Consider the following 13569-nt stretch of genomic DNA (forward strand, 5'->3'; position numbering starts at 1 on the left):
TCTTTGACATTTCATCATTCACACTAAAGCCGTGTCTGCATACCAAAAAGGATTTAGGCAACATTCTACTCTACTGGTCACAAAAACTGTTGGCCTTCAAAAAGGCAGACTAATGTTGTACTGCTGAGTGCTCAGGGTGATTTCTAAGGCAAAATGGGGATTGGTTTAGCAATCGCTTTGACTCCAATAAAGTAAGAAAGAAGCCTGTGTGAGGGATAGGAAACTAGTTTGTGCATTCAGACAAATCCAAGATTACCTGAGAATTCATACACCACATTTACCATCGCCTCTGAACATGACATGTGGTATACCTTAAGAGTACCATCTTACCCCTTACAGGGAAAAATAACCTCAGTTTTATCCCCAAAATAAGATAGCTGCCATACTATGTACTGAGCATCACAACTACTGCCTCCAAGAAGGCAAAGACCCTCATTTTATTCAGTAAATCGTGGCACTTTTTCTTTTATTCGTCACAAACCACAGTCATCAGTAAGAAATATTTAGAAATGACAAAAAAAGGAAAAAAAGGCGACTGGACTACCGGCATACAGTGTGTCCAACGCTGGCTTCTGTTGTTAAATGTCTTTTTAACACTGAACTTTATCCGATTCGTTGAGTCATATTTTTCATTTTCACACAGCTGCTGTATGTTTGTTTTTTTGTTTTTTTTATTTCCTCCCAAACACAAGCAAAATTGAGCTGGGAAATGTCTGGTTCTCCTAAAGACAGCAAGAGCGGGGGGCATCAGTTTGTTTACGGCATGGTTCCATGGTGATGGCCACACCCACCCCGCTACGGCCAGAGGTCATGTGTGTCACTTCGGTCCATGTGTCACTGGCCGGGTCATAGCATTCCACGCTGTCCAGGAAGTTGTGCCCATCATATCCACCTGGAAATGACAGAAACCCTTGGTTAATACTAAGCAACTGTCGAAGTTTAATGTGCAACGTACATGATTTGGGAATGCTTCTGAGTGTGGGGTATGGGATTAGGGGTGCAGCTACAGTTTTAAACACTTTTCATAATGTGGTGTGAAAAGTAGTCCACTAGTAAGCTGCGGAAAGGGAACCACAACAAAGATAACAATGGAAATGAATTGAATAGCACGCAATAGAAAAGAAAACATGTATAACAATGGGCTTGTAGTGCAGCAGATCCAGATGATGTGAACACTCTGCTCATCTAGTGTTCAGCGCATGACAAACACCCATCACCATATACTCTTAATGGCATTACTGTACTTACAGTGTCCAAGAATTGGCTTAGACACTGTAGGGGTACAGGGCTCATGCACCTGTACCCGAACCACTGGTTTGGGCACCCAGCTAGAGGGGTGCCTGACCTTTGCCAGGGCAGTGGGTTGTAGGCATGGCGCACAGGGATGTGTGCCATGCCGACTCCTCACTTTGTCCTGCACCAAAAACCTGGAAAAAGAAAGAGAGACACAGAGAGAGAGAGACACACACACGCACAGAGAGAGTGAGTATATACACACACACACACGGCCTCTAAGGGTGGCACAATATCACAATAAGTGCTGCAGCCCTTAGGGGCCTTCCCTAGCCACAGTGCTCTTGGTACATGTGGTACCATTTACAAGGGACTGCCCTGTGGCCAAAGAGTGCCAATTGTGTTTTTTCTTTAATTCAGTTTAGGGAAAGAACATAGGCCCTGGGTACCTGTTTGGCAGAAGCCAAGGGCACACTCAGTCAAAGTACATTAGCAGTTTGGCAAAAAGTGGGGGCAACCATGCAAAAAGCCGGCACTTTCTCACATCCTCAAATTCCATGATGCTGTGGACATCCGACTGCATAGGATTATAAGCAGTCTCTGATACATATTGGTCAGCAAGGTTATCCTCAAACTCAAGGACCAGAATTTGTGCATGAAGGTTTGCTGTCACTTGAATAGAACAAGCATTGACATAGCCAATAGGTCTCGCCTTTGGGACCATATAAGTGTTTAGCCATGCAGCACACAAGCTGCTAGTTCACAAACATAAGAAAGTAGACAAAGCAACTGGTCACATTTTGTGTAACATCGGAAGTTGTGCTGGACAATTTTTTAAGTGTGTGTGCTTGAAGCTTTGTGCTTCTAAATTGATTTAAAAAATAAATATGAAATGTTCAGCTGGTTCTAAGGCTAAGGTCATTTGTCTCCATGAAGACGTTGGTAGCTTCCAAAGATGGCGCATGTAAAAGTCAGTGGTGCACTATATTTCGGTCCTTGATGCAAAAGTATATCTCTTGGAAGCGGGTCGCCCTGTTAACTATTCTTCAAACATGTGAAGTAGAACAGCCAAATAGTTAATACAAGGCCATCTAAGTTCCTGCTTAGCCCACACATGCCTTGCTTTGAAAAGACTGAGAGCTCCACTAGACCACAGAGTTTTGACACAAATTAGTGGCCCGCAACATAAACACAGGTTTTAACAGCAGGTATTATTCATGTATATTACATCTCCTTATGTGGTTTTAAAAAGACAGATACATGATCAAAATAGTCAAACCTGTACCTTTTACATTCAGGCTGATAAGCATGCTGACGCAGAGTTGTGTACATGCCGTAGATAGTGCAACTCTTGTGATGTACTATGAGAGGAGCCTGCCTCAATAACATATGCGCAAAGGGAAGGACCTTGGCATCTGCATATTGTCGGGTAGATTTGGCATTCTTTCATTTATGTGGGGAATGCCAATGCCAGACAAGTGTGCAAAATAACTCGCGAGCTTTGACAGCATTCATTATGTACAAGAAAGAGAACAGAGACTGGAAGCTAAATATTAAATAAATAACAGACACAGCAACAGTCATGAGCAGCGTGAATTCAAAATGGTCACATCACTTTTACAACGCAGCCCAAGAACCAATGTTACGAAAGCTCTGCGCTCCCTGAGTCCCCCCGTGCATTTCCTTACGACAATAAAATGCACCTCTTTATCTCAGAGATACCACTCTTCAAATCCAAAGCGTCTTAACGAGATCTTTTTTACACAACCGCGCACAATGCAACCTTTTTTCCAAACGTTCCAAAGCAGCTGTCTGCACAACGATACACTGCACAAGACATTATCAATGGAAACAGATCGACAGGCCCAGGAGCCGTTTCTATTTCCCAAACTGCAGCAACGCCGTCAAATTTACGTAACCTCCAGCTCGGTATTTACTCTGCCTTCGAAACCCATTGTCATATTGTGTGCCTGCGCCCGCATGCGTAAAATGCGCATGCAGTGCATGTGCGCGCACACAATTTCTGTAGGTATTTTTATGTGCAGCATGTTTTCACACAATAAGTATGTATGTACGTTTTTGTAGACCTGCATTGTGTGAATATGCAACGTGAGCTCCAAGCGTGTGCGCGCCAGTTAAGCCTGTGCAAGGTGTGTGTCCTCCAGTATTGTATGCGTAATGTATTTTCGTCTGCGCTTGTACACAATGCATGGGCGCCTGGTGAGCCATCCGTTTCTGAGAGTGTCTGCGGTCTGCCTGGGAAAGGTGTGTGGCTATGCGATGTATGTGGAGGGACGATAAGGGTGCATGATATGGTCGGTGCATGTTGATTTACAAAGAGAGAGAGCGGAGGGAGGGCAGCACCCTCACTCTTGCCTTCATCCGTCTCCCCTCCCTGGTCTCACCTTCTCTGGCTTTCAGCAAGACCGTGTTGGCCACAATGTTTTCCTGCTCCATGGACATGCTGAACTGTGGGGGTAGCACTGCAGCAGCAGGAAGAGGCGGGATGGAGGGAAGGAGTGGGGAGACCACAGAAAGAGCGAGATATTGCAGGTCAGGAGCAGAGGGTGAGATTGCAGGTTAGGATCAGAAGGGTTGAGACGGCTGGTCAAGAGCGGGTGGGTGTGGTACAGCCAGTGTGGCTCAGACTGGTAAGATTACAGGACATGCCCTGAAGGGGCGAGAAATGGCAGATAAGAGCCTGATGTCACAAGTGAGGCAGATGAGTTATACAGTAGGCGAGATGTGATGTATGGCAGATGAAAAGGTGTCATATGACAGACAGGTCATTGGAAGAGAAGACTACAGACCAGGTGAGACACAGAAGAGAAGGAGGCGGAGGTATGTCTGATAAAGACTAAAGGGATGTCAAAAGCTGAAAGGAAAGTATGCCAGGTGATCAGCAAAGGTGTAATATTTGGTAGCAGGTGAATACTCGAAGGATAAGGGGGAGGTGTGAGGGTGAGGAGGGGTGGAGGGAGAAAGAAGGGCAAGATTAGACAGGCGAGAGGTACCCGCAGTGTGATTTGGCAGTTTTAAAGGTAAACAGAAAGATGGGGGAAGAGTAGTAAAAGAGGAAACGCGTATATGTGGGATAAAGCGGACCAGTACCCCAGGAGACAAAACATGACAGAGGAGGAGAGCAATGTACAATATGAGCCACTAAGGGAAGATTTCAGGGAAAATGTCTCTGGATAAGAGACCAAGAGGGAAGGTCTCAGTAAAGCAACACTATGGTTCAAAAGAGGCTAATGCATATCACGGAGTAACTCAGGGGCTCCAGAGAAGAAGTAAAGAAATTCTGCAAGCGCTTGTTCTGTTTCCAGCACTAGGAAGTCCCTTAAACACGGACGGCACTAAAGTGAAAGAGCACCCGAGACAGGCAAAGGTCAACAAGGGCAGCCACGCTAATTGCAAACAGATGGCCCCTGCGCGCTGTTGCTCGCTCCCGCAAGGTGGATGCCGGCACAAGCACTTGAAAAGGACAGACCAATTCCAAAAGGTCATCTCCTAGAGCAGCGCATACATACGCGCTGCCTAGGCGAGCCCTAAAAAAAAAAAAAGAGACTAGCATGTAAAAGACTAATTGCTGATGCCCTTGATGTTGGGAAGCTAAGACATTCTTGGTGTCATAGATGATGATGATCTCGACTCCAAAGGGACTGTTATCATCGATGGTGGTCTTGAAGGTGGTGCTGTTGACAACAGGGTCGCTGGTAGAAGAGTGTGTCAACAAGGAACTGGTAGTTAATGGTGTTAAAGTCTACAATGGTATCTTCATGGATGCAGGCACCACAGTAGACAATGGAAGTGACATCGACAACAGTGATTTTTCCATGATATTGAAGTCACCAACAGAGACAAAGTCAGCGAGGATGTCCAGAGAACTTGGATTTTTGGAACAGGCTGACGCTCATCATGTTTGGGGCATTTTCAGAGGAAACCCAAGTTTTTTGTGTGTGGAGGGGATTTAGGATGCTAAAGTACAGCTACAGGTAATTAATAGATTTCCTTTTTTGTGCCACCTTTCTTAGAAGTGCCTGGAAGAGAACGTTTCAAAGAATCATCTCCCTTAGTAGGAGGATTTTTTTTCTTTTCCAGTACATAGATGGCCAACCTGCTCTCTTCTCTGTCCTTTAAGATTTCTGAAGAAAAGGTTCTACAAATGTTACAGCGCAAAAGCTTGTGCATTGGATAAACACAATAAATACACTGTTCATGTGGGTCACAAGTGAAGATTTTCTTCCGACCACGAGTCAGAATTTGAAGAGACTTTTTCTCTTTTTCGTCCATGGTGCCAGATGAAGAGTCTCCCTGGCTCAAAAAAAAGGATTTCCCCTAAAAAACAAATTACAGTATTCTGAAGGTTAAACTGGTTCAATTCCAGGGTAGACCAGAAAGAACCTCAGGATAAGGTCACTGAGAGGTTAGAGCACAGCTCTTCTTGGGGCTCCCTTACACATGACGTGTGGTAGAAATCTGAGTTATAGTGACCTCTAGAGAGTGAGAGCTGGCACTTCCATCTCATTAGCTGACTTTTGAGTTGCATCAAATGACGTGGCTGTGCTACTAAACAAACACTGTTGAGGTCTATCTATTTTAACACTATTTACATCCATTTAAGATTACCAGGTATTCCCTATCTGACGATGGGGAATGATTCAATCGTGAATATATGAACGATTCAGTGCTGGAGAAGACCACTGTTCAAGAAAGGAACTAAAGTGGACAACAGGCCCCCGTGCAGTATAAAAACATTGTTTAAGCCCTATGAAGGTTCTAGTGGGGTAGGAGGAGGGAGAACATCTTCAAAGGCCTTATTTTAAAGATTGACTGGTGTTCTCCAGATGGTAGGCAAGTCTCTACAGCACCTAGGTGTATTCTTATTGAAAGGTACGCTACTCCTACCTTTTATATGTGCTTTAAATAATGCCTGCACTGGAACTTTTTGGGTGATGTATCCCCCTTGCTTTTATAAGGAGTACATTGTGGTGATATTCTCTTTGTGAATAAACAGAGACTTGGTGAAAATGAGTTGGTGAAATGCTCACAGTAGCCCCAGCAGCTGAACTGCCATTAGGTCCAGTATACTGATATGCAGGTGTCTTTGCTGCACGGATCACTGGCCCTCAATTGTGAGCTGCCTTGTGTGTACTTCCACCACATGAGAAAGGAGTTTGTGTAGATGGCACCAGTGACTCAGGTCGTGTACCGACCCACCTAATAACAGGCTCTTGTTGTTTAACCGTAATAGTCTGTGCTGAATATTGGGCTCCACCAACACTAGATCTGTCCATGTTCCAGTCACTTATAACCATTGCCTCACAAAGCATTTCGTAAGGATGTCATGTACACCTGGAAATTCAGGTCTAGTGGAACACAAGATGCCATCATTTGCAATAGTTTAGTTGTCATTCTCATTGTTGAAGGATGCAATGTCTTGTGAAGGAGAAATAGCCTTTGAAATGCGATCTCCCTCTAATTGTTGGAGTAGGCTTTACCGGTCAGTGTATATAGTATGGCTCCCATGAACAGCTGTGTCTGTTCGATGCAGTGAGATTCTTTTTTTTGCCACTGACAGTGAATCCCAATGTGTGGAGGAGTGAGAGGACTGAGCGAGACAATGCACTCTGCTCCTGCTCTTAACCCTCCAAGATGAATGGTGGTGTACCGAAGATGCACTGGCACCACTACAAGTCACTTGGTAAATACTTGAGGGACGGATTTGATGCCAAATGGTAGGACATGGAATTGATAGTGAAATCCATTTATCACAAAGCTGCGGTACTAGCGAGAAGCTGTGCGGATAGGGATGTGGACGTAGTGCCCTAAATATCAATGGTCACCATGTAGTCCCCGCTACAGAGCAAAGGAATAAGGTCTTAGAGGGCCATGATCTTGAAGTACTATAACATGCTGCACAGATTGGGCAATCTTAGGTCGAGTATCTGCTGTAACATCTCGTCTTTCTTGAGAATGAGAAAGAACAGGGAGTAGATAAACAGTTATCACTAGTGTGTAGAGTCCGGTTTGATAGATCAGTTTTAGAGCAATTCCTGCACTTCCTCCAGGTGTTGGTGGTCTTGGTTGATGCTACAATGAAGTAGTGGGATCTTTGGTGGTCTGGTTTGATATTGTAAGGCAGCAGCTGTTGGTATGATGGAAACCAACCACTCGTCTGAGGTTATATCCTTCCACTGGGGAAGGTATAACTTGTTGCATCCCCCAACAGGTGTTGAGTGGTGGTGGGGAATGCGTGGAACGTCATCGATTTGGGGGTGGTAGAGGGGTCTTGTTTTGGGTGCCTCTAGACTTACAGCTACTGTTGCACCAGAGGCCGCCTTTGAAGTATGGGTTGGATGTTTGACCTTCTTGAAAGGGATGCTGCACTTGGTACGAAGGACACTGGGAGTTTCCTGATGATGTTGCAGCTGCAAGCGTTTCTGACCTATGAAACTATGACTTTAGAGGTTGGTTTAGAAATGCTATCATGGCCTTCTCCATGTCTGTGACTTTCTTGTTTCTAAAATGAAATCAAATAGTGGCTCAAAAAGGTGTTCTCATAAAAAAGCTAACTGATAAGGAGCTGTTATACATCTGAGCACAAACTTTAAACTTTATGCCATGCATGACATTAGAGCTAAATGCTAGTATTGGTCTCCTTGGAGGCAATATCAGCAGTGCATAAGGATACCTAATGTTGGCATTGGAAATCCCACTTTGAACACCACCAATTAGCACAAAAATTCAAAGGTGCATTCTCTACACCCCCCCCCTCCCCCCCAATGATTAATTCTCATATGACCTGGTCACAGTTTTCTGGATCCTATTTTGCTCCAATGCAGTCTATGGCCACATAAGGATATAATGGGGTGTGGGCTTGGCACCAAAGTTTTTTGCTTCTGTACTGTGACAGTTCCGGAGCACTCAGACACCTCCAAACCAGAAGACCGACAAAGACAATCTAAGTTAGAGCTTATGACCTGGTGCACTGTGGATATGAGGGGGATGTATCATGAGTTACTTCAAAGCTGAAGCCTCTTCTTCAAAGAAAAAGAACTTGAAACAGCCACGTCCAACACTAGACAGCAGGAGTGGGAACTACATATGACCTACAGCAGCACATGCTGCAAATATTTTGTGAAATACTCTACATATTACAGACAGGTGGTCCGATAACAGCGTGGTATTTAAATAATCAGTCATGCAGCCTATTTACATGGACGGTAGGTGCGATGTTGAATGGAGAGAAAAGGATGCCCGACAAACAAAATGCCAACCTGTCATATTTTGTAAGTCCAACTAGCTCAGTTACTGCAGTAGTACGTACTGCATGTGATGCAAAAGTTACTTACCTTCGGTAACGATTTATCTGTAAGAAACATTAGTTAGTGATAGATTCCTTACCTTAGAATTACCCCATGGCGTCAGACTGGATACGGAAAGTTTTCGTCAGCAGTACCCCTGCGCGTCAGAAGGTGGCGTTGTCCGGCTCCGCGTCAGTTGTTGGCGTCGTGGTCGCCAAGATGACGTCGCGGCAGCTACTTAGACGCCGCCCTCACGTGCGGACGTCAGTTCTGTACACGACTTTCGGCTCCAGGAACGCAGAGCCATGCAAGATACTGACCACTGGTGCCTTGAAACTAGGGCCCTGAAAGAGATGACCTTAACCCTAGAAATCAGTTCGCAGAACGGGGAGGATGGGTGGGGCGGTAAGGAATCTATCACTAACTAAAGTTTCTTACAGATATATCGTTACCGAAGGTAAGTAACTTGTGCATCTGAAAGAAACACTTTGGTGATAGATTCCTTATCTTAGAATCGATACCCCAGCAATACCAATCCTGGTGGTGGGTCTGCGAACCAAGATCACACCAGGAAGTCCCGGGAGAACAGAAGGGCCAAAGAAGCCGTCTCTCCGGACTTGGCTGTCCAGGCAATAGAGCTTAGTAAAAGTGTGCAGAGAGGCCCATGTAACCGCCTGACAGATGTCTTGTAAGGGGACACTACATCCCAACGCCGTAGTGGTAGCCGTCGCCCTGGTGGAATGGGCGCGCAACCCCAACAGAGGCTCCTTTGTCAGAGAATAACAGGCTTTAATACACAAGACGACCCATCGGGAGATAGTTCGCTAGTGTACAGCCCAACCTTTCTTGGCGCCTACGTAGCCAACAAAGAGCTGGTCATCCACCCGAACTGTTGTGTGCGGTTCAGGTAAAATGAGAGCGCACGTTTTGGGTCCAGACGGCGGAGCCTCTCTTCCTCTCTAGAAGGATGCTTAGGCAGAAAGAAGGTGGGCAAAGTGATGGTTTGCCCAATGTGAAAAGCAGGGATAGCTTTTGGCAGAAACGATGGACGGGTTCTGAGCACAACCTTGTCCGGATGGACGGACAGAAAAGGAGGTTTACAAGAAAGAGCCTGGAGCTCACTCACTCTCCAAGGGGAGGTGATGGCAACCAGGAAAGCAGTCTTCAAAATTAATAGACGTAGAGGACAGTTGTGAAGAGGGTCAAAAGGGAGCGCACATCAAATATGCGAGAACCAGGTTCAAGTCCCACTGTGGCATCACAAAAGAAATAGGAGGGAAAAGGTGAGTAATGCCTTTGAGGAATCTATTTACAACAGGGGACTTGAAAAGAGAGGGCTGATCAGGGAGCCTAAGAAAGGCTGAAATAGCAGAAAGGTAGCCCTTGCTAGTGCCCAGAGCAGAGCCCTGCTGGGCCAAAGAAAGAAGGAACAAAAGGACTTCTGAAAGAGGGGCAGAAAGGGGATCCACAGCCTTTGCTGTGCACCATACCACAAATTTGTTCCACCTGCAGGCGTATACCAACTTAGTGGAGGGACGCCTGGCTGCCAGAATGATATTACAAACTTCAGGAGGCAAGTCGAAAGGAATCAACTGCCGCCGCTCTATCTCCACGCAAGAAGGTAGAGACTGGACAGGTTCGGGTGGAGGACCATCCACGTCCGAGTGAAGACACCATTCGTGATCCATCATGTACCTGCGGCTGAGTTTGTACGCCCTGGCGTTCAGTGAACCTGCCAGGTGTTGAACCACCAGGGGAATGCCCTGATGTTCCAGCCATGTCCAGATGCGCAGAGCCTCCTGACATAGGGTCCACGACCCCACCCCACCTTGTTTGTTGCAGTACCACATGGCGGTGTTGTTGTTTGTGAACACCTGCACTACTCTCCCCTTGACAGATGGAAGGAATACTTTCAGTGCAAGTCACATTGTCCGGAGCTCCAAAAGGTTGATATGAAGCCGGGACTCCACCGGAGACCAGAGGCCTCTAAACTCCGCCTCTCCCATGTGTCCGCCCCATCCCAGGAGGGACGCGTCCGTCACCACTGTGTGCTCCGGGTTGGGGAAGGGAGAGGGATCTGCCATTGACCCAACGCCGGTTTGTGAGCCACCACTGCAATTGTTGTGCAGTGCCCTCCGAGATCTGGACGTAATCAGACAGGTTCCCCTGATGCTGCGCCCACTGGAACTTCAGGTCCCACTGCAGAGCCCGCATATGCCATCTGGCACGATCGACCAGCAGGATGCAGGCGGCCACGAGGCCCAGCAGCCTCAGGGTCATCCTGACCGAAACCCAGGAGAGAGGCCGAAAGATCGGAATCAGTGCCTGAATATCCTGGATTCGCCGTTTGGGAGGATAGACCCGAAAGAGCGTCGTATCCAGAACCACTTCAATGAAGGAGCTTCTAAGTGGGAATCAGGTGCGACTTCGGCACATTGATGGAGAACCCCAGCAAATGGAGGAGGTCGGCCGTAGTCTGGAGGTGGGAGACGACTGCATGGGGCGATCCCGCCTTCAACAGCTAGACGTCGAGATAGGGGAAGACTGGAACCCCTGATATGCGCAGATGAGCTGCGACCACCGCCATCACTTTCGTGAACACACAAGGGGTGCTGGTAAGGCCAAAGGGAAGCACGGTAAACTGAAAGTGCTCATGGCCTACCGTAAACCGCAGGTAATGCCGGTAGGACAGGAATATGGAAATATGCGTCTTGCAGATCCAACGCTACCATCCAGTCTCCAGGGTCGAGGGCAGACAAGACCTGAGCCGAGTTAACATCTTGAACTTCTCCTTCCGGAGGAAGCGATTGATGTTCCGGAGGTCTAAGGTAGGACGCAGGCCCTTGCCCTTCTTGGGCACCAGAAAGTAGTGGCAGTAACAACAACCTACTTCTGGCACAGGAACGCGCTTGATGGCCCCCTTGGCCAAGAGGGCCACAACTTCTTGTTGAAGAAGTGCCAAGTGATCCCTCGACATGCGGCGGTACTGGGGTGGCATGGCTGGCGGGGTAGTCTTGAAGGGGAGGGAGTAGCCCCTTCGGACTATTTGTAAAACCCACCTCTCCGTAGTGATGGTGCGCCAGTGGGGGAGGTGATGGCGAATCCTGCCGCCCACTGGCGTTTGATGGGCCTGAAAAACTGGACTAGGAAGGTTTGGAGGCAGTGGTGGCCAGGGTGGAGGTGGACTGACCCGCCCGCTGGCCCCCTGACCCACCTCGGCAGGTCCCACGTCCATGCCGGGACTGTTGCCGTGCAGGCCTGTGGCTCTTAAGCGAATGCGTCGGGCGCCCGTTCCGTTCTGCCACTTAATCGAGTTGAGGGAAGAACACAGGTAACTCAACAGATTGACTGATGTGAAAAGCAGAAATGACTTTAGGAAGGAATTTAGGATTAGTCCGAAGAGTTTTAAAATACTGGTCAGTTAAACATTTACTTCCTTCTGTAAGCAGACAAATCATATAAGAACTTTGCGCCTACTTCCCACCCACCTTCTGCCACCATGACCCCTCAGTCAATCAGGTTCAGATATCAGAGACCTTCAATGGTTAAGTAACAACAGATTGATTGATGACACTAGAAGCAATGATAGATCAATGTTATAAAAGATTCTCTCGGACTGGGATCTTAGTCCTACGCATCATCTTTATATGAACCACCATTCTCAAAAAAGCATCCAGTTAACCATCCTGTTTCAATGGCAGAATCTTAAGCTCCTGTGGACTGCTCCAAGACTCTTCCACCTCTTTGACTAGTGTGCACAGACTGGAAGTAGGCAGATGAAGGTGCCCTACTCATATAAGAAGACGTTGGAGATGAAGAGATGGGCATAGTCCCATTGTGATGATTCTCATGCCAATGACAAATTTAAGTACTATATTGTACCAGATGTTCACCTGTTATCTTTATACCCACACCAAAAATGTTTCAATATGATATTAAAAGTTAAACCTCTTAAGTCAAAGAAAACCATTCTGGACTTGGAACACAATAATAGGAGAGCATGATAAGTATGAAACCCCATTGTCACCATCTGTGATTCAACAGAATAGATAAAGATTGCAAGGCTTCAACTTGACTTTTCATAAAAATTAAACCATGCGCTCCAATTAAACCCGCAGCTAAAAAAAATAAAAAAAATCCAGAAACTCAAGATACCATTATCTTTTTTTAAAACAGAAAGGTGACACCTAGATAAGTTTGGTTAAAAAAAAAGAAAAGAAGAAAATTGTAATGTGGCTATAGTTGCAAATGCCCTGACTAGGCTTGTAAGGTATTATTTTAAATGGCAGAACTATTAACAAGCATTTGCAATGCAATAGGTCTCGCATTTATACGAGTTTGAGCTATTGGCATTGTAAATGACAATGCCTTTATTTATGTTTTAAAAACCCACACATAAATAAAATGCATTGCCATTTACAGTGCCAATAGCTCAAACTCTTAACAACTGCGAGACCTATTGCATTGCAAATGCTTGTTGTCATGATGCGAGGGCGTTCCATCGGAATGCAACATCCCCCCCACCCCAAACAACTCCAATAATGAACCGCTAATTTCACTGCTGGTCAGCTACATGGACGCCTCCATCAGATTAAGTCTGAAAATTACACGGGATAGGAGGAGACATACAGGGTTTGCAGAGATTAGTAAATAATTCAAATGATACACAACCAGATTTACCAAGAAATACAAAGATCTATTCAATAAACACCGGAATTAGCTCAGGTGATAAGACAGGCCATTTAGAGCAGCTCCGTATGGCCCTCCCTTACCTTAATAGAGAAACTGCTTCTTAAAAGAGGACGAAGCCTATTTATTATTATTTATTGCTCTCGGGTTCCCAGAGGTCATAGTGTCACCTGAATCATGAACAGCTGCATCAGACAATGTAGAAATGTAGCCTACAGCCGGGTGCGGGAAAGGGGCCGGCTAAGGTGAAAAGGAACCAGCGATGTTGTTGAATATTTCACAAGGGGGCACCGAGAAGTCCTAGGCCCCACGCGTGTTGTTCTTGAATACAGCTTCAGTT

General features: G+C 46.2%; 1 protein-coding gene across 1 annotated transcript in view; it reads right to left on the reverse strand.

Annotated features, from left to right (window-relative positions):
- Nucleotides 1-435: 435 nt before the first annotated feature.
- The window catches only part of KEAP1 (kelch like ECH associated protein 1), a 152514-nt gene continuing 139380 nt past the window's right edge, over nucleotides 436-13569 (reverse strand). The window contains exon 6 of the mRNA XM_085600761.1: nucleotides 436-892. Coding sequence (XP_085456887.1) covers nucleotides 723-892 — 170 coding nt within the window. The 3' untranslated portion in view covers nucleotides 436-722. The remainder of the gene's footprint in view (nucleotides 893-13569) is intronic.

This window comes from Triturus cristatus, chromosome 4_2 (genome assembly GCF_964204655.1).
Source record: "Triturus cristatus chromosome 4_2, aTriCri1.1, whole genome shotgun sequence".
NCBI classification, from domain to species: Eukaryota; Metazoa; Chordata; class Amphibia; order Caudata; family Salamandridae; genus Triturus; species Triturus cristatus.